At 44.1% G+C, this 19855-nt stretch overlaps 1 protein-coding gene across 1 annotated transcript; it reads right to left on the minus strand.

Annotated features, from left to right (window-relative positions):
- Nucleotides 1-1115: 1115 nt before the first annotated feature.
- Nucleotides 1116-19821, minus strand: FKBP4 (FKBP prolyl isomerase 4). The gene is made up of 10 exons (XM_040054341.2): nt 19578-19821; nt 15923-16067; nt 14594-14736; nt 10985-11105; nt 10260-10416; nt 9139-9229; nt 8708-8791; nt 7821-8006; nt 7038-7277; nt 1116-3881 (listed from the first exon to the last, which is right to left on the minus strand). The coding sequence occupies exons 1-10, from the start codon at nt 19659-19661 to the stop codon at nt 3783-3785; spliced, it is 1350 nt and encodes a 449-aa protein (XP_039910275.1). The 5' UTR covers nt 19662-19821; the 3' UTR covers nt 1116-3782.
- Between the last annotated feature and the right edge of the window lie 34 nt (nt 19822-19855).

Below are 19855 nucleotides of genomic sequence, written 5' to 3' on the forward strand. Positions count from 1 at the left end.
TTTTTTTTTTTTTTTCTCTATAAGGACATACATAACGAAGTTTATAGTTGAAGTTTACATGCATGACCTCACAAATAACCAGTATGCTACCTTCTGCCGGCAACCAGACCCACTTTTAAAGACGGCACGGAACACCCGTTCAGCCGCCCGAACAGGGCATGTTCAGTGTCCTTAGTAATAGATTTACATTCTCAAACATTTCATAGTCTTATGTAGCAACAACAAGGGCACAGTGGTACTTTCAAGACTCACACTTAACAACAGATGCACCATTGACTAGATATTTTTTAGATGTGCCACAGAAATCATCACTTTTTGCTTTCAGAAACACGTACAACTATCATGCCTGTGGGAGATTTTTGAAAACTGTTGTTCAACAATTAGAAATTTATCATCAGGACTTGGCCCTGTGCTTTAGCGACAGAAACAGTTTCAGCCACAGCGGCTTGTATTTCCAGGAATAACTAGCAACAAATCAAGGTAGTTACTTGCTGAAGACTAAGTACTCTGGCTGGGCATTCCTGTCCCCCTTAACTGTTCTTCTAGATCTACAAATCCCTTCTTCTAACCCCAGCTGACATTCACAGTGTTGTCACCCACAAGAGGGGGTAGCGCTTTGGTACAAGGTTTTCACATACACGGGGCTGTTACTGTAGCCAGAGCTCATGAAAATCACCCCCATAACCTGGCAACCCTAAGGCTTTATTAGGCTAATGAAATCATCGTTTCCTTAAGCTGACCTCCCAAGCACCTATCCCGCCTGTCCTATCCCACCCACCCCCTGAGATGCAGAACACTGCAGCTGCCAGCTCTCTAACCAACCTCCAAACCAGCAGCAGGTGCTGGATTTGGTGTCTGGGGCGCAGGGGGCAGGGCAGCACTCCAAGCAAGCCTTGTACCACTTTGGTGACAGTTCCAGAGCCCGAGCTGGGCTGGCACTGCTGCAGGACAGGTACTGGCACTCCTCCAGCCCCCACCAGTTACGTGCTTACACAGCACTTCTGTTTCAGCAAAGGAGACCGGGAATTCACGTTCTATTATTACATGTTAAAACAAGGATGCTCTCTGCAATATACACACGAATTCCAGCCCATGGCATGCCATGCAAAGACATCTTTCTCACCATAAAAAAGTCCATTTATTTTAATCTGAGAGGGACAGATTTTCTACCTTTCTTTTGCAGAGCAGGCAAAAAAAAATGCCCTTGGTGCCCCTGTCTCAGAACAGGACACTGGAGATGCTGAATTTAACACCATGTGACAGGATAAACAACAGCTGAGTTTGAGTACTATGTTCCATGCCTTCAGACAAACAAAAAAGCCCACCCCAACCAAAAGCCCCCACAAAATTCAAAAGCACACCCACCCCCAAACAAGACACACAAACTGCAGAAAGAAGCAGAATATTGAGTAATAACTTCCTTGTGAGATCTGGGTAAGCAGACATTAGAATCACTCAGGAGTTTGTAGTTCATTACAAGTATTTGCAATATGCAAGCCATTATCACTCACTTTCACTTCAAAGCCAGTCACATTCAGGTATATTGTTGTTTCTGTTTTCCTTCTGGTCCAGTTTTACAATGTCGTGGGTGAAGAGGAAGGTAACAATATTAACATAGAACGAGCTCTATGCATGGGTTACAGACTTGCTTTCTGCAATTTCCAGCAATGTAATTTTTCTCTTTCACAAATATATGGGTAAATACCGTATCAAATATTGTGGGAATTGTCTATCGTAACAAACAAACAACATAGAAAAATAATCAGGACACCGGCTATGTGGACAAGAAAACACTGAATGACCAAAGGACAGTATACCCTCTCAATTCTGTGCAAATTCCAATAAAAACCCACGAAAAGTTCAGTTTTCTTGAGTTTAATTGGAGCTTTATTACTTAAGCTGTGACTTCATAGTCTTCACCTTCAGCAATTTGCAAAGAGGAGGCATACAAGAAAGGTTACAATACGTAATGGAAGGGACTCCCTACTGAACAGGGGGAAAGATCTTGGGCAATCCCAAGGCAGAAGAACTGGGAGCGCCGATTTGTTCTTAAGTCTCGCGTGAGGACTCCTGAAAAAGCTCATTACCTGAAGCAAGTCAAGGAAATGAATTTAGAAAGCAGAACCTGGGATTAAAGCAAGCTGGAACCAGAAAGAAACAAAGACAAAACAGGGACTACGGACCTGTCAGCCTCAGCTCCTGTGCCTGGGAAGATCATGGAACAGATCCTCCTAGATGCTATGCTAAGGCACATGGAGGACAGGGAGTTGAACCGGGGACAGCCAGCACAGCCTGACCAAGGGCAAATCCCATCTGAGCAGCCTAGTGGCCTTCAATGATGGAGTGACTCCACCAGTGGACAACGGAAGGGCTACAGGTGTCATTTACCTCCATTTCTGTAATTTTCTGTGTTAAGACACAGTTCCACACAAAATGATTCTCTCCAAACTGGAGAGAGATGGATCCAATGAGTGGACTGTTCGATGGATGACAAATTGGTTGGACAGTCACATCTACAGGTTAATGGTCAACAGCTCAGTGTTCCAATGGACACCAGTGGTAAGTGGTGTCCCTCAGGGGTTCATACTGGGACCAGAGCTACTACCATCTTCATTAATGACATGGATGAAGGGGCAGAGTGCACCCTCAGCAAATCTGCAGGTGACACCAAGCTGAGCCATCCAGCTGAGACATCTGAAGGACAGGGTGCCACCCACAGTGACCTGGACAATCCTGAAAAGTGGGCCCGTGTGAAAGTTAGGAGGATTTAATAAAGCCAAGTGCAAGGTGCCGCACCTGGGCTGGGGGAACCCCTGGTATCAATAAAGGCTGGGGGATGAACAGATCCAGAGCAGTCCTGCCCGGAAGGATTTGGGGGTGCTGCTGGATGAGCGGCTGGAGATAAGCTGGCAATGTGCACTCACAGGCCAGAAGGCCAGTTGTAACGGGGGCTGCATCCAAAGCAGTGTGGGCAGTAGATTTTGACCCTCTACTCTGGTGAGACCTCACCTGGAACATTACATCTACCCCTGGGGTCCCAGTACAGGAAGGACATCAACCTTTCACAGCAAGTCCAGAGGAGGCCCACCAAGATGATACAGGGATGTCCTTACAAGACAAGGCTGAGACAACTGGGATTGTTCAGCCTGGAAAAAAAGAAAGCTTTGGGTTGAACAAACTGTGGTGTTCCAGTACCTTAAAGGGAGCCTACAAGAAACATGGAGAGAGACTATTTACAAGGGCAAGTAGTGACAGCACAAAGGGGGATGGCTTCAAACTGAAAGAGAGCAGGTTATGATTAGGGATTACGATGAAATTCTTTACTCAGAGGGTGGTGAGGCACTGGAGCAGGCTGCCCAGAGAAGCTGTAAGATGCTCCTTCCCTGGAAGTGTCCAAGACCAGGCTGGATGGAGGTCTGAGCAACCTGGCCTAGTGAAGGGTGTGTCCCTGTCCACGGCAGGGGGGTTGGAACTAGATCTCTGAGGTCCCTTCCAACTCAAGCCATTCTATGATTCTATGAAAATGCAAATAAACCAAGCAGAGTAAATCCAGACAGAACTGAAACAGTAACAGAGGCTGAATGAATAAATAAAGTCACTAGGATTAAACCAGATGTATGCTGCCACTCAGCTTCTTGAACAGCCACATAAGCTGTAACTGACTGTGGCATGGTGGCTTCAGCCTCTGCTCCCTTGAAGCCACTATCCAACCAGGTAGAAAAATAAAGGTCTAATTCACTGGAAATTCTTTCATTTACAAAACTAATGGAAATAGGGGGGGTTTATGCTTCTGCTTCAACTTCTGTTTTATCTTCAACTCCGTTCTGCGCATCTTTCATTTCTGCATCTTCAGTGTGGCTTGTCTGAAGAGTAGCAGATGACTAAATGGAGAGACAAGAAAATATATTAATATGTTATACAAAATTGCTAGCACACTGTTTGATTCTTATTACTTGGAAAGCTTGTCTACCCTGCCAGACTGAATTAAGAAACTAGGATCTTCAGCCAAGAGAAACTAAAAATTCTCATGCATCTAAGAAACCAGAAGCAGTGTAGAAGAGGCTGAAATATTATACCGGTATTAGGTGGTTATGATCCTTAATGTGGCCTGCACCCACCTGCCACACAACAATTTCTTAAAAATCGTTTAACTGAAATTCATTTACAAAGCTTCTGCAGGAAGTGCTTTTGTTCTGCTTCAATATCAATGTCATTTATTTTCAGCCATTCCCATGGCCTACCTCAGCCCAACTTGCATGAGGCACACTTGCACTCAGCCTAAGAAGTATCTTCATTGGACAACTAGTTTTGGGAAGAAACACTTCAACCTCAACAACTGTGATCTGGATGTCCTGTGCAAGAGCTTAACTGGAAGGAAACATGATCTGACAATGTGGCTGCTCTAAAGCCCTGTCCTTGTGCATCTTCCTCATAAAAGAGGAAGAGAGCCATGAGGTAGGGCTCCAAGGTCAGCTTTTACAATAGCACATAACCAGCACATCCTGACCTTGCCGTATTTTTCAAGCACAGTAAGGGGAGGTAAAAATGTCTTGGCTTGCTCATCTCAAAACCTACTGCAATGAAATTGCTATTCCACCTGTCAGCCCAGCATCTTGAGCCATCTGTTTTACGATAATCTTAGATGAGAACCAGACAAAACCAAGCAAAGTCTTAAGCAATCAATACTGGGAGAGGGGAATGGAGGGAAAAGGGGCAGAATCCTTAAAATCTTACACCAACCTGGCTGCCACATTAAACCACATTTAAAAGAACATTCATGCACCAAAGGTCAATTTTTCATCCTTAGAAGCATTCCATGAAGCACACAAGAACTAAGTCTTCTCTCTACAGAAAATCTGATAGCTAGCAATCCTGGGCTTAAGATAGGGTAATAAACATCCTAACCTTCAAAAATTCACACTTCGCATATGTGAACTTTTCAAATTAATGAAATTAACTACCGATGCAAGAGCGGCTGTTGAATCTAACAGGCTGTCAGGAATATCAGAACTGCAGACCAAGCCACCTTCTCAGCAATCAGACCTTTAGTAAACAAAGTCTCATCTCCAGAACTTTGAACTTCAACTACACCATCACTAATAGACACCATTGGAGCTAGAGTAAAGCAGCACTATAAATGCAGTAACACAAAAACTACCTCAAGACTGGCCCAGGGAATAAGCCTCCTTTACAGTTTATAGTTCCATCAATCCCATTTCATATACAACCATATCCATTTAAAGCAGGCCAGATGGCTCAGAGAAAAAAACAAAACAAAACAGCACATTGCACATTCCCAAGATCATCTAACTTGTTGGGAAGAATTCACCAGGCCAGTGGCATCCAGGCCTGTATCAGCAAGAGCGTGTCCAGCAGGACCAGGGCAGGGATTGTCCTCCTGTACTTGGCAATGGTGAGGCCACACCTCGAATCTGTGTCCAGTGTAGATGCCAAACAATAACCTTTCATTTACACTTGGCTGGAGTCCAACCTAAAGGATTCTACAACCTTCAACCGACCCTATCCCAAGCAGATAGGGAAATTGGGACAAAGTGCCGTATTTTTCCAATATTCCAAACAGTCTGCAGGGCAAAGACTATGAGTCTGCCTTTTGCCAAAAATAGTACTCTACCACCTGTCTTAGGAGCTGAAGAAAGCACGAAGGCTTTTGTACTTTTAGTGTGTCTAGCTTGTTTCAGCAATCCACTCTTCCTACCTCAACAGATCTTGCTGCATCCCACACTTAGTGGAGGAAGATGGATTCCCAGCAGCTGTGCTAGCTGAAAGGAACCTTCACGACAAAGCCTGACAGCTGGTAATTAAATCCTGCCATTTCAAAATTGACGATGCCTAACAGTGAAATAATTCTAGTTTAGTGGCTGTATCTTTATCTTTCTGAGAATTTTCATTAAAGCCTACCAAAATTAAGATACTGTGTGGCTTCACATCACTGTGTCTAGAAGGACAGAATACTTTAAGTTCCAATAAGCCAAGACTGTTGACATCAGGCTGCTTTAGCCAAAAAAAGAAGAGACAGAATGAAGCATTTCATGTAGGAAATTGTCAGCTGACAGTCTGAAACAGCTGAACTGTCAGGATACACTCATCTGAGGATGCCATGGCTCTGGAAAGACTCAATGACACAGTTAACTGAAGGAAATTACTGCACCAATATCCAACAATTTTTTAATATTTTCCATGTATATTCTGGAAAGGTGAAAATAACCTCACAAGATACAAGCTTCTGTACTCCCCGGTGTTACTGCGGAAATTTGAGTCTGACATAAATCCCAGATTTATCCATGAAGTTGCAAGTCTATCTTGTCCTTCTAGACCATCAGATTTAAGGAAAAGAACAAGAATGTTTTCTTAGGATATGTGATTCCCACCAGTAACCTGAAATGTTTCTCACTAGCCAATACATTCTTATTATGACCCGTATTCACTGGACATTATTAACTGAACCAATACTGACCAAAATTCTAGTGAAAGCTTATTAGAAAAACCATCCACACAGCAGAATAATGAATCTTCTGCCACTTCAAAATCTATCTGTGCCATCTGAAGGCCATGAGCCACATCCTAACATCTCTGTAACATGCAAGATGGTGATCGGCACCCTCTGTATGACAGACACAAGTTCTCACTAGATGGGCACCCCGGGCACCAGAACAGCCTGCTCTCTGCAACAGGTTCTAGATGAACAGGTGCTTTTTTCAGTTCTAGAACACTCTCATGTTCACATTCCATCACTTCACCTGCTTTCTGATTAACACTGGTCTGCTGCAAATTCAGTTGCAATAGGTAAGAGCTTTCTGTGCCATGGCTGGTACTGCTGGTTTTCCTGTTCAAACAAGATGGCCCAATCATTTCGACTGTTGGCATTTTGAGTTCCATCTGTGCTCCCCGAAGGAGACTACCTGAGTGTTCTCCTGCTACAATTATCTGTAATAAGAAGCAAGCTGAGTACCTAAACCACAGTTCCTTGTCAAACACACCACACCACCTCCTGTAATCTCTGGAGTAGCGTTACTTACCTTTAAGTCTTTGTCTGCGAGCCTTTGGAACATGTTGGCGTACATCTTTTTCTCCTTCTCATGCTGCTCCCGTATTTTTTGCTGACAAGTCACCAGCTGCACTTTGGCAGCTTTGTTACTTGGATAAAGTTGTATGACTTTCTGGAAATCTGCTCGGGCCAGCTCAAAGTCATTGACCGCCAAGTGAGCTTCTCCACGCCGGAAGAGGCCTTTCTCATTGTTGCTATCCAATTCGAGCGCCTGCATTCGGAAAAACCAAAACCAAACCACATACACTCATTATTTTCCTTTTATGAAAATCATATGCAGTCAGGGCATCAGAGACTGCTAGGAACTGTACCTTCTGACGTAGACTTAAAGAGTCTTGTCAGGGCTTACTAAATAAAGTGAGCGGAATACAGGAGAAGTAAGTACAAAGAGGAATTAATATAGTAGGATATTTGACAAGAAGACCAGCAAGTCTAAGACTTAGTCAGGGACTAACCCTGCTCCATTGAAGACCTTTGCCAACATGACTACCTTCACCACATCTCAGGTCCTTCTTATTTCTAAATACTTGAATATTCTCAATGTAGCAGCAAATTAGTAAAAGATGTTCAAAGGACACTAATCATGAAAATAATCTGTTGGATATTTTGAGTGCGCTAAAAATTCCGCGCTACCAAATGACAGCTGGTAAGAAAGACCAAACACCACACGGCCTGCTGTCCCTAAAATTTTTAAAGCAAGAGATAAACTTGTCAGACTGCTTGTGCAGTTGAAGAATAAACAAACTCCTACTACCTTGTTGCAGTTCTCCAAAGCCTGGGAGTATTCCTTTAGCTTGAGATGGCACATAGCTAAGTTAAGGTGGGCAGCAAGCCTCAGGCTTTTGGCTTTTGATTCCTCCTCCTCGGAGAGTCCCGACTCGTGCTCCAGCCAGGACACAATCTTCTTATACTGCAACGCTGCCCGCTTGTATTTCCCCTCCTGTAAACAAGGCAGTCCAATTATCACACAGCTCATCACAGTAACTTTTACCTTCCTCAAGTCCCTTTTGCCTGCCTTGAGCAAGAGATCTAAAAAACCCCACTTGATCAAAAAGTAACTTCTATCATCAAAAATATACTACTTCTGAGGGCCATTCCTGCACAGGATCAGAAAATCTTTAGGAACACTTAACTGGTTCCCCACTAGAGCTAGAGGTATATGCCAGCATTGATACCCCACTGAAACCCTTCCTTTACATTCAACTTCTGATGCAAAAACAAGGGAAGATGGGGGATTCTCAAAACGCAATACAAAGGTAATAGGAAACTCTTCCTTTAGCTGGTCAAATTGTTTTAAATAGCTTCTCCACACAGATCTACCCAAATTAATGCTGTTCATTCACAGCACTGTCCCACAGCAGGAACTGAAATACTGTACACCCCACAGTGTTATCTGTAGATACAGCAAACAGCTCTAACAGAGAGCTCCCTGCAGAGTTAATTCTTTGGATAATCCAACCAAGTTTCTGGGTTTTTTTTTGTTTTGTTTTGTTTTTAAAGACACATTCCCCTCCAGTTCTCCCTGTCAAATCTCACAGAATACCATGAACACCACTCAGAAATGACAGAAGCTGTAAACATCATTATCAGCTCATGACATGGACTAAGAAATGCTATTATTACTTGGGGACTGTAACTTACCTTGAAGTACTGAGTGCCTCTCTCCTTCACAATGCCACTTTGTTCCAACTTCTCATCCGTGTTCATCTCCCAGGACTCCTTAGCCTGCCCAAACAGGAACAATTCCAGTCAACTTCAATACAACTTCTAGGGAAATCAAGTAGCTATGTTGTTTCCCCCTAACAGTAGGGTTGAGCTAAGTCTGGCAAAGCAGAGCTTTGCACTGCTAATGAAAACCAGCCAAGAGCACGAGAGACTCCAACAGACAGGGATACAGGAAGAATAAGAATGATTTCAGCCAAGAGCTCCCAGCATGTCACCATCATCTCTGGCAACACTGGCCTCCCTGTTTCACATTACCATCCAAGGATTCCATTGTCATCGTTTAAGCTGCACTCCCACATTTTCCCCCCACCCCTGGATCTCTTTGGGATTTCATCTCTTCTCCTCACCTTTTCAAAGCTTTTGAGTTTCACTTCATACTGCAGCTCTGCGTCTGGAGGGATCTTGAATTTCTCATTCCCAGCACTTCCAAAACCATAGCTATAAAAAGGGGGCGGGGAGGGAGAAACAAAAATTATAAAGAAGAGAGTTCAAAACTATCCATCCAGCTATATCTGCTACATAAGAAGATGGAGACAAAAACTCCATGCAAATTTGGGATGTGCATAAATTATTATTACAAGACAAAGGGTTGAAGAATTCTAGGCATAATTCTAAAATTAGCAAGCACAATTCAGAAGAAAGTAAGAGAAATCTAGTGTTGACTTCATTAATCTTTGAACAGTTCCTATCAGTTTTTTAGCTTACTTTAAGAAAAAGCAAGTAATCCCTTCATTAAAATAAAAAAAAAAAAGCCAAAACAACCAACTTTCAAATCACCCCTATCATATTTAACATTCATGGTCTGAAACTGAGTGTTGCCTTCAGAGCACCTGTATTTTAGTTCTATTCTTAGAAAAGCAAAGACAATAAATACCAAGATTGAGTGAGCAGCTGTACACTTAACAGACTGTTAACCAGCTGATAGACAGGAAATGCCTAGAGAAAGGTACTGAAGTGCAACTCCAGTAAGAAGCTGCATATTAGCAGGAAAACCCACTAGATCGGACTGCTTTCCTCTTCTGCTCTCATCAGGCTCAGTTACAGTTAAAAAAGAACTCCTTAAAAACTGAATAAATTAAAGTTTGATGAAAACAATCTGTGCAACTCTACTTGTTTCAGATGAAGGGAAAATTCTGCCTATATCCAAGTCTACACTGTTTTACAGTAAGCAGTCACGAACAGCGATAACAAAAAGCCCACAAATTAGAGAGCAACAACATTTTTAAAAAATATTCAGAGGTCAACATTACAGACACTTAAGTAATTTTCTTCTGGATTGCTACTGCTTCACTATGACGTGGCAAAGCAATCTTAGCTCGATACTTCTCATACATCAATTTTTTGGGGCCAATCCGAGTTTTTACCACAGCACTAAAAAAAAAGCTGAAAGGCATTATAACAAAACATTTCCGTCTTGCCAGGTGATTAGTACAAGCCCTTCCCATATCAAACACCTGAAACAGCATACCTGGGTTTGAGATAGAACACAGATTCCTCTGATTTCTCCATTTTTTGAATTGCCTTCTCCAGACCATGAGGGATATCGAAGTTTTCACCTTCTCCAATCTCAAACCGCAACTCCCGCTTGTCAAAAACACGATCTCCGTGTCGGCCTTCAAACTGGACTGGAAACAAAAGCCAGAACAGAGAGAGAAATCGGAAGGTGTCTATGTATGGCAGTGGGCAGGTACCTAGGAGCGCACAACAGGGAGTTCTATACAGGCAGGCAGCACACACAAAGCGCCAAAGCCTCCTTCTAAACAGTCTTTCCTCTTTGAGTAGCTACCTATGCCATGGCAGCTACCGGCAGCAAACAGAAACTCTGCTGTTAAACTTAACAACCCCTTTTCTTTTTTTATTTAAGTGTTTGTTTTTCCCACTCTGACACCAAGTGCCAGAATGACTTCCCCTCTTGTTCCTCAGCACATGGAAATACTTTATGAAACTCAATCACCTTCTGTAATCAGATAAGCACTTCAACAGATTCAGTATCACCACAAAACACAGTTGCTGCTGGAAAACCTCAACCTTGCTAGAAACGGGAGAAGGAAAGCTTTCTCTAGGTTAAGTTGCTTGGTACAGAAAAGAGAAGCCACATATTCCTCTCCCTCAGGAGAGCAGTTGTAGAATGTGAAAAGGTTCTGCCATCCCACACAGCAAATCCATTCGCTATCTGTGTAACAACACACTTACTCTCTACGAGTGCATCCTCATTGGGCCTGGAGTAGCCCTCCCCCTTCTTGCGGATCCTTCGGATGATGCCACCATCTTCTTCATCAGTGAGGTCCTCCCCCTTGAACTCAAAAAGTTCAATCTGTGCGGGGAAGAAAAGCCTTGCATTTATTCTCTTTAGACCAATTTAGTAACTCACAGGATTTGTTCTCCAGAGATCTTTGAAACTTTAAACTCGCTGCTGCAACAAATTATTTAGGATTTTTAAGAGATAGCATTAATGTAGGAGGAGACAGGTATCCAGTCTGAATCTCTGAATCTTCACAAGCCCTCCCAAGTAAATGTAAATCACAGTTTCAAGTGGGAGTATCACAATGACATAGAAAAACAGTCTAGTTACAAAAGATACTTGTCATTGCTGCTACGAAGAAAAAGAAATCATATCTTATGTTTGAGTAAAACAACAGTAAAATTATTCCTAAGCACACAAAAGCAAGCCATTATAATCAGCATTGTTTAGACTACCTCTTTTTAAAAAAAAAAAAGTTCAGAGCTAATGCTGTGGAGGTTCCTGACACTGGACTTAAGATAACTGGAAATACAAAAGGAATTGAATATCCACCAGTACTTCCATTTTTTATTTTAACTGTTGCCCAGTTACAAATAATATTCTGGTCTTTCTCTTCAGTCAGTCTGAAAAAAGTCATTCCTGAGCATCCTACTAATGACCATACAGCTGTGTACCCTCCCTCCCTTTTTTCCCCCCAGCCTGGACAATACTATTCTATGGAATAATCTATTTCTATTTCTCAGCAAAAGCAATCATGAGGAAGAAAACTAAAACCATCACCAGATCAAAACAAAGAACTTCCAAATCATAGAATGTGCCTTATTTCATGTCCTAAAGAAATGCTGGTGTGACAACACAAGTAAAAAAATCTCTTAATGTAAGTTTTAGGGGGTCTTTTGTAAAGGAACTTATACAAAATTTTGATACGGTGATAGGCACTTGTAAAAGAATGCTGCTGATATTGTATTAAGTAATAAAAAGTAAACCTAGGTAAAACTAAAAAAGTGGAAACTTAAAAGAGACTTTGGCTGCTTGAGAGTCATACTAGCCAGAAACTACTTTAGCCTAATAAAACCTGGGAAAATTTTCTGGATATAAGTTCCAAACCACACCCTCAATCAGCACACACCCAGCACTGCTTACTTGTTTACAGTGAGCCCCAGGCTATTTTAAAAGCTGGGGAAGCACAAAACCATCATAGGTGGCCTTGGTGCTTTTCCTTCTCCCCTCTTCCCTTCAACATAACTGCTCAGGCAGGCATTAGGGGATATCAAAACTCATGAATGAAACACTACTTTTACCTAAAAGCATACCTAGAAAACAGAGGGGCCAACTGGCAGCATCAAGAAAAGTCCAGTGGGAAGTCAATAACCTGGGTGACCGCATCGGACGGACCCAGTGGTCTGATGGAACAAATCCCATCTTGTGGTTCATGCTTTTATTTATCCCAGTGCTGGGTATTACCTCTTGTTAAAGGACAGCGAAAGCTTCTCTGTTTTCTGCAGTCCATGTGCATCCTCTGTAGTAGTGCTAAGCCCTTAAGAATGCCTCACTATGCTGCCAATGCAGAAGGCCTTGAGCTTTCAGCTTGCATTTCAACCATCAGCTCAGCCCTGATTACACCTGGCATCACTTGCACAGAAGCACACAGCACCCCAACACGTGTAGCTTGATCCAATATAACTAAGCCATGAGTGACTTCAGATTTATATAAGAAAATGCTGCTTATGAACAGCTCTACACGATACTATTTTTCAGAAATAATGGTATTAATTTTGGTGTACTCAAAGTGAGTAAGCTATCATCCCTTAGTGGACAACATCTGCTAACAGTAAGTGCATGGGGGAAAAAAAAAAAAGTAAATATACTATTCAAATGCAAAGCAAATTCAATATCCAATTATGTGAAGGCCAATGGCATCTGGCCTGAATCAGCAGTGGTGTAGCCAGCAGGACCAGGGCAGGGATTGTTTCCCCGTATTGGGCACTGGTGAGGCCACACCTCAAATCCTGTGCTCAGTTTTGGGCCTGTCAGTTTAGGAAGGACATTGAGGTGCTGGAGCGAGTCCAGAGAAGAGAAACAGAGCTGGGGAAGATTCTGGAGCACAAGTCCTATGAGAAGCTGCTGAGGGAGCTGGGGGTGTTTAGCCTAGAGAAAAAGAGGGTCTTTGGGAGAACCTTCTCGCTTTCTACAACTCCCTGAAAGGAGGCTGTTGCTAGATGGGGTCAGTCCCTTCTTCCAAGTAACCAGTCACAGAGCAAGAAGAAATGGCCTTAAGGTGCACCAGGAGAGGTTTAGAATGGATATTACCATTAGAACAGGCTGCTCAGTGAAGCGGTTGAGTAACTCTCCACAGAGGAATTTAGGTGTAGATGTGGCACTCAGGTTAATGGTTTAGTGACAGACTTGGCAGTGTCAGATTTATGACTGACTCGATGGTCTTGAAGGTCTTTTCCAACCTAAATGGTTCTATGTATAATTTACCCTTCTTAACAGATGCTCATTGTTTCCAACAAAATCTAAATAGACTTTCAGTCTTTACTCCATGAGCTACTTTCACCTTTCTCAGATATTAAACGTTCAATCTCAGAGCAATCATCAGGTTTAAAACTTTCCTTATGCCCCTGATTGTAGGATTTCATTCCATTGATTAAGTGCTTTAGAACAAAGTAATTTTTAAACCCACACTTTTAAAAAGAGTCTGCTTTCTCTCAGGTAGAATTTATTTCAAAGCAATTGTCGGCAAATTGAACTGTTTCAACAGTAAGAAAAATACATCCTCTCCAAACCCTGTTGAGACTGTCAGGGTAAAGCTCTAGAAACAGCTTTAAAGTCATCCCACATGGAAAAATCAAACACAAGTTTCAGCATCCTGAGCAACCATTCTCACTTCTGAAATACCACACAAGACAGCTGCTATTTCCACCCCCTTTTGGGAAGGAGGAGGAAGATGTGGGGGGAAATTACTTTTAAGATCAGTAGGAAATAAAATCTCTCCTCTCCTGGTAAAGCTGACAGACACCAAGGATAACTGGCTCCATGCTCACTGAGACATGCAGCTCATCTCCAGGAGAGCAGCTGGGCAATTACCTCTTTTCTCCCTCAAATAGCTCGTAAGAGATAATGTTAATGTTGCCAAGTGAGCACAAGTAAGTATAAAAAATATATTATTGAGGGCATTAATTGCTCTTCCTGTTGTTGAAAACCTCACAACATTTAATATATCATTACTCTGAGTGTTATGAAGTGGATGAAAGATTTAATTCTCTTAACTATTTCAGTCTATCACTGCAATAGTCTGCCCTCCCAGCCTGCACTTTATTGCTGCAAATCACTCTGAAACTGCAACATTACAACTGAACACTGAAAATCGTTCAAGTGCTTTAAAAACTCCAAGAGGAGGCCATTACAGAGCAGTGGCAGTCAGACTAAAATTTTGTCCACTCTACCCAAAACTGACCATATTATTTTCCTTAGAAAACGTAACAAGCCTGTCTTGAAGGGATATTGCATCACACATTTTTTCAAGCATACAGTTTTAGTGACCATCCCTCACTTACCTCAAAAATCAGTGTAGCATTGGGAGGTATCTTTGGGGGGCTCCCAGCTGAGCCATAGGCATATTCTGGTTTACACGTGATCCGACAGATTTCACCAATCTTCATAGTGGCCACAGCAATGTCCCATGCTTTGATCACCTCACCTGTACAAGTCAAACGCCAATCACACGTGAAAATTATGATCAGATGAAACTGAGCATCATCGCTTTTGGTACACAAAAGCTAAGGCAGCAGAAATATGCAAGAACTTGTGCTCACTCTCATTTATGTATACCAGTTTTAAGCCTAATCAAATTCTAAAGTTTCCCAGGGACCCAAATTTGGCCCAAACACTTCTTCATTCTAGGTGTAGCAACTCATTTCATAGAATAACAGAACACAGACACCAGCTGAAGTGCTTGGCACAGTCCCAAGTGTGAGGAAGTAACAATAAACTCTTCCGAGAGGAAGGCCTCAGGGTGAGAGATTGCCTGCTCCTGTTCTGAAAACAATCCAAACCACAGCCTTTTCTGTTTGTACTTTATCAGCACCAGTGGTAACTAAAAGTTACACACAATTGTAACAGAAAGGGGGAAGAAAGTAGCAGCATTCCTTCCAAAGGGAAGAAAAGCTGTAACAAAAATCCCCTCTCCTACTCAAGCTCTCTGAACTGACTCAAACAGACTTTCTATTAGTCTTGTATTAATATGTGTGCTTAATATCATCTCAAATTGCAGTACAATTAATTTACCTCTTTCTAAAAAATAAGGTATTAACTATTTTTTAAAAAGCAGAAGGTAAGGAATTTCCAGGGAAGAACACAGGACTGAGTAGTGAGATTTGCTGGAACAATGATGCTTAGATTTTCAAAAAATGAAAGATTTTGAAAATGAAGAGATGCACTGCCCAAAGACTCACATTTGAGTTAACTTGAGAGAATTTTGTGGAAAAGAGAGTATGTTTCATCATGAGACAGCTGCCTCTGTTTACTCTGCCCCAGTATCTGGTCACAATTAAACACTCCTGAACTGAGGTCTGCCCCCAAAAAACCCTCTACCAACAAAATACATATTCTGGCTGCTTAACTACCCTTTATCTCTACATTTCAAAACCGACTTGGTCCCCTGGAGTGCTTTGTCAGAGGCCTGTGAATTCTTAAGCAGGCCTCTCAAGGGGCTACACAGTTTTCTCATTCAGAAAAATCTCCTAAGACATTCCGACAGGGCCATTCTAAGAGAATGAACTCTGAACACAATTTTAAGTAGCAATTTTGAAAAGCAAAGGAGCCACACAAGGAAATCCCATCTCAACTATTACCAAAACTGATCAATACCAAAACCAAAATATTACCTTTCCCCAAGTCAAAGGAGAATTTGTCTTTTCTGTCCAGACTGGAGTCAAATTTTGTGCCATCGAGAAGCCAGCCCGTGTAATGGACGGTCACCTTATCACCTATCATCGGAGACTCTGTCCCACTGCCTTCTCTCTTGACAACCTGAGAAAAACAGCAATCAGCATTAACATCATGGAAATCAAGTCTGCCTGCCCATTGGAAATGAATCACAAATACCTAGATACGTGTGTTATCATCTTTAGCAGACAAAGGATTTGCAGGTTTCCTTCAGTCGCCTGGAAATGGACTGGCTGTTCTTTCTGCAGATTAGCAGCGCTGCAAATGCAGAACCTCAAGATGGCTGTGCTGTGATACAAGAATTTAACAGGCAACAGTTGGCACCAGCTTACAGATCTCTGCATTAGGCAGATTTTTTTTCTTCTTGAATAAACTATTTGCCTCATCACCTCTCTATCGTCACACCTGAGTTCAGTGTTCTAGGCATAGCGTTTAACAAGAGAACGAGGTGGTTCTTTCCATGCAAAATCTATTCCAGCACGTAACCTGAAATTATTCGAGCTAAACCAGGCAGTTTAATGAAGGTTAGCAGTGTCTCACCTCCAGCACGTTAGTTCTATCAGCCTACAAAGTAACACTTGAAAATTATTTATCACAATTAATTTGTCTTCCCACAATTCTGACACGGATGGCCAGCACCCCATCTCACATACAGCTGCAAGGATTTGATTTTCTTCTCAGTTTGATTTTCTTCTCCCAACCTGCCCAGCAAGACAAGCATTAAATAAATACACACTACTCAGAAAGCGGGGACAATCTCTCTGGTGTTCATTTCAAGTTTATATGAAATTAGAGAATAATAGTGACATATCTCACAGGCAAGGATGTGAGGCCTTGCCCACAATAGGATTCCTGAAGTTCAGATTTGAATTTTTCCCAATATAGATTGAAACCATCTAGCCCCAAGCCAAAGCTCTGCATTGCCTTAGCCAGGCAAAAGGGGACCAATGAAGGACCCTATGGGGACCTGGGAAACATTCTGTTACAGAACATAAGCATCTATTCAAGGGCAGTAACAACACATCCCTACTTTAAATGTCATGTTTCTATATCAATCATGTTTTTCACCAAAGGACTCAGACCTTTGGGAGTCTCCTTCACAAATTTCAGTTTCCTGCAACCCACCACTAACACTCTCCCACCATCCCTGTGACTGACTACACAACTGAAATGCCAGGATCCTCCATCCAAAACCAAAGATTCACCATGGACAGCTGCTGTCAGACTAATGAGCTGAAAGCACCCCACTGAAAGCATAAAACAAACAAAACCTAGAAAAAAATTCCTGCCTGCTGTTCTCTAAGGAAAGGATGCTCAACATGGAAAAGGGATGCCTGACCTCACACAGCACACCATCCCTTTACCCTGCACCAGCCCCAAAGCAGTTATTAGCATTACAAAACTAATCTACTGATGTCTCCCCAAGGAAGGCAAAAGTTGAAGCAACCACTCTCACAGAGATAAGGAAAGAGAGAAGTAGGAGAAAAACACATGAATCAGGTAAGCAACCTAACCTATGTCAGGTTTAGGCATAGATCTGTATAAGGCAGATGCAAACTAGCACTTTAAAGCAGCCAGTCCGAAGTTATTTTGAAAAAAATGCATTTAATGGACATTACTAAACTCTACCAAATGCCATATTCTACTTGTGTCATACCAAGGTATTCTAGAGTGATAAATATCTCATTTTCATTATTTATACAGTTTATTCTTATGCATTTGTTCCATTTTGAAGAGACTGAAGTTTCACTTCTGATTATGGCAATCCTACTTTCTGTAAAGGTTTACATTTCCCTTTCAGATGGAGAAACAGGATTTTTCAGTTCATATGGCATTTCAAATAGCTTATTTCCAGACTTAATTACTTATTCTAGGAACTGTGTAAGCATATTCAGCAATATCAGGTAAAAAACCGTGGATACTATTCTGATATAAAGCTAATGAGCAAATATACACTCCTGGAACCACTGCAACAATACCAGTACAAAATTGGTGTAGGTAAGATCAGAGCTAGACGCTTGATTTCAACAGATGCTTTTGCATTCCAGCAATTATGAGAAAAATAAAGCCCACGAAGGCAGGACTTCATGACCTCTCTGGTATTTTACTTATCATGTCACAATCGGAATTTTTGTGATTTTCATAACCTCACTTCATTTGCTAGTGTTTTCTACTCCCCCCCTAAAAAAAAAATTAAGTTAAAAAAAATTTAAAAAACCCAACTCAAAAAACACCTGCTGCTTCTCCATCATCAAAAAGTAGGTACTGCATGAAATCAGGTAGACCCTCACTGCCTTCTACCATGCTCAAGGGATCTGGGCTGTGGGAGACGCGGGCAACCACGCTGATGAGAACTCTGACCTGACACGGTGCTATGTGCAAAACCCCAAAATTCTCACCTAAGCATGCTAGCAGGAAACATGGAAAGGCAGAAATAGAGCAGCCAACATCCTCAATCTGCTCCCTGATACACCTCCCGAACGGGAGACAGCGCCTCCATAATGAACCCAGAATTCAGAAGGCTCTAAAGGTTAAAACGCAGAATTTTGCCTTTGCTGAGGCACCCCTTCCTCCTTCTGAACACCGTGACTCCAAAATTTTACTGCGGCTGCACAACGCTTCTAAATAATCGCTGAAGTTTTTAGCGGAGCCTAAGGAAGTTTCTAGAGATATGGAAATAGGCAACGTCTGACAGAGGAAGTTCGCGCAACTCCCCCTCACGGTATAAATCCCGCTGCCCTGACCGCCTGCCTTTCCGAGTACAAAGGAGAGCAGCCGCTCGGCCTCGGCCGCACCGCGGACCTGCCCGGCCGCCCTGCCAGCGGCCCCGGGGGGCGGCCGGGCCGCTCCGACCCGACCGCCGGACCGCGCACCTCGGGCCCGGGGGCTGCCCGGAGCCCGCGCCCGGGGCCTGAGGGGAGGCACGGCCGGGCACGGCGGGGACGGGCACCGAGCGCACGTGCCCTGCCGGGGCTCCATCTTTAATTCCCAGCCCCGGACACGTGCTGGGGGGGCGGAGATGGGCCCGGACCCCCACAACCCGCGCTGCGAGCCGGACAGAGAACTGCCCGCCTGCCCCTCCCGCGTCTTCCTCTAAACCGCGGGGAAAAGCCCGGTCGCAGCGAGAAGCGCCTTCTCCCTGCACAGCCCCCCCACCCCGCGATCCCGAGCTCTCCCGGCGGGCAGCCCGGGCTCCGGCTCGCCCCGGCCGGGGCAGTGGGAGCCGTGAGGAGCGGGGAGCCGCCGTGAGGAGCGGGGAGCCGCCGTGAGGAGCGGGGAGCCGCCGTGAGGAGCGGGGAGCCGCCGTGAGGAGCGGGGAGCCGCGGCGGGCGGCCGGGCAGCGCTTGCGCAGCCGGGGCGCGCTCCCGCCCTCCGCCGCTGTTGTTTAATCGCCCGCGCTGCGCCAGCCCAGCCTGGATGCCCGGGGACCGCCGCGTCCCCTTCCCCGCGGGGCACACAATGGGCCCGGCGGGGCCAGGGCGCCCGGGGAGCACCTGCTCGCAGGCCAAGAGAAATGCCCTCGCTCTTTCCGCCCCCGCGGGGACCCCTCCGCGCTAGCGCGGAGGGTGGGGATGGGGAATAGCCGCCCGGTACCTTGAGGACGCCCTCATCCTGCTTGGGAGTGATGTCCACCCCTTCCAGGGGAGCCCCGTCCGCTTTCATCTCCTCCGCCGTCATGCCGCCCGCCGCTGCCACCTCTGCGCAGGGTAGGGCCGCCTCGCGGGCTCGGTGCTGCGGCGAGCGCCGGGATGAGGCTGGGAGAGCGCCTGGCTCCGGCTCCGGGCAGCGCGGCTGGGGGCGGGAGCCGCACGCCTCCTTCCCTGCTGCTCTCGCCGCAGCGCCGGCCTCTGGTCGGCGAGGAGGAGGAAGGG

Source organism: Hirundo rustica, unplaced genomic scaffold, assembly GCF_015227805.2.
Source record: "Hirundo rustica isolate bHirRus1 unplaced genomic scaffold, bHirRus1.pri.v3 scaffold_9_arrow_ctg1_1, whole genome shotgun sequence".
NCBI lineage: Eukaryota > Metazoa > Chordata > Aves > Passeriformes > Hirundinidae > Hirundo > Hirundo rustica.

Bases quoted from the DNA above. Each gene is read 5' to 3' on its own strand.
- FKBP4 (XM_040054341.2), bottom strand. From the start codon at position 19,661: ATGACGGCGGAGGAGATGAAAGCGGACGGGGCTCCCCTGGAAGGGGTG. The intron at 14,737-15,922 runs GTAATATTTTGG...TGACTTGTACAG, and splicing joins CTCCTTTGACTTGGGGAAAG to GTGAGGTGATCAAAGCATGG. The intron at 9,230-10,259 runs GTATGCTGTTTC...CCCTTTTTATAG, and splicing joins GTGTTCTATCTCAAACCCAG to CTATGGTTTTGGAAGTGCTG.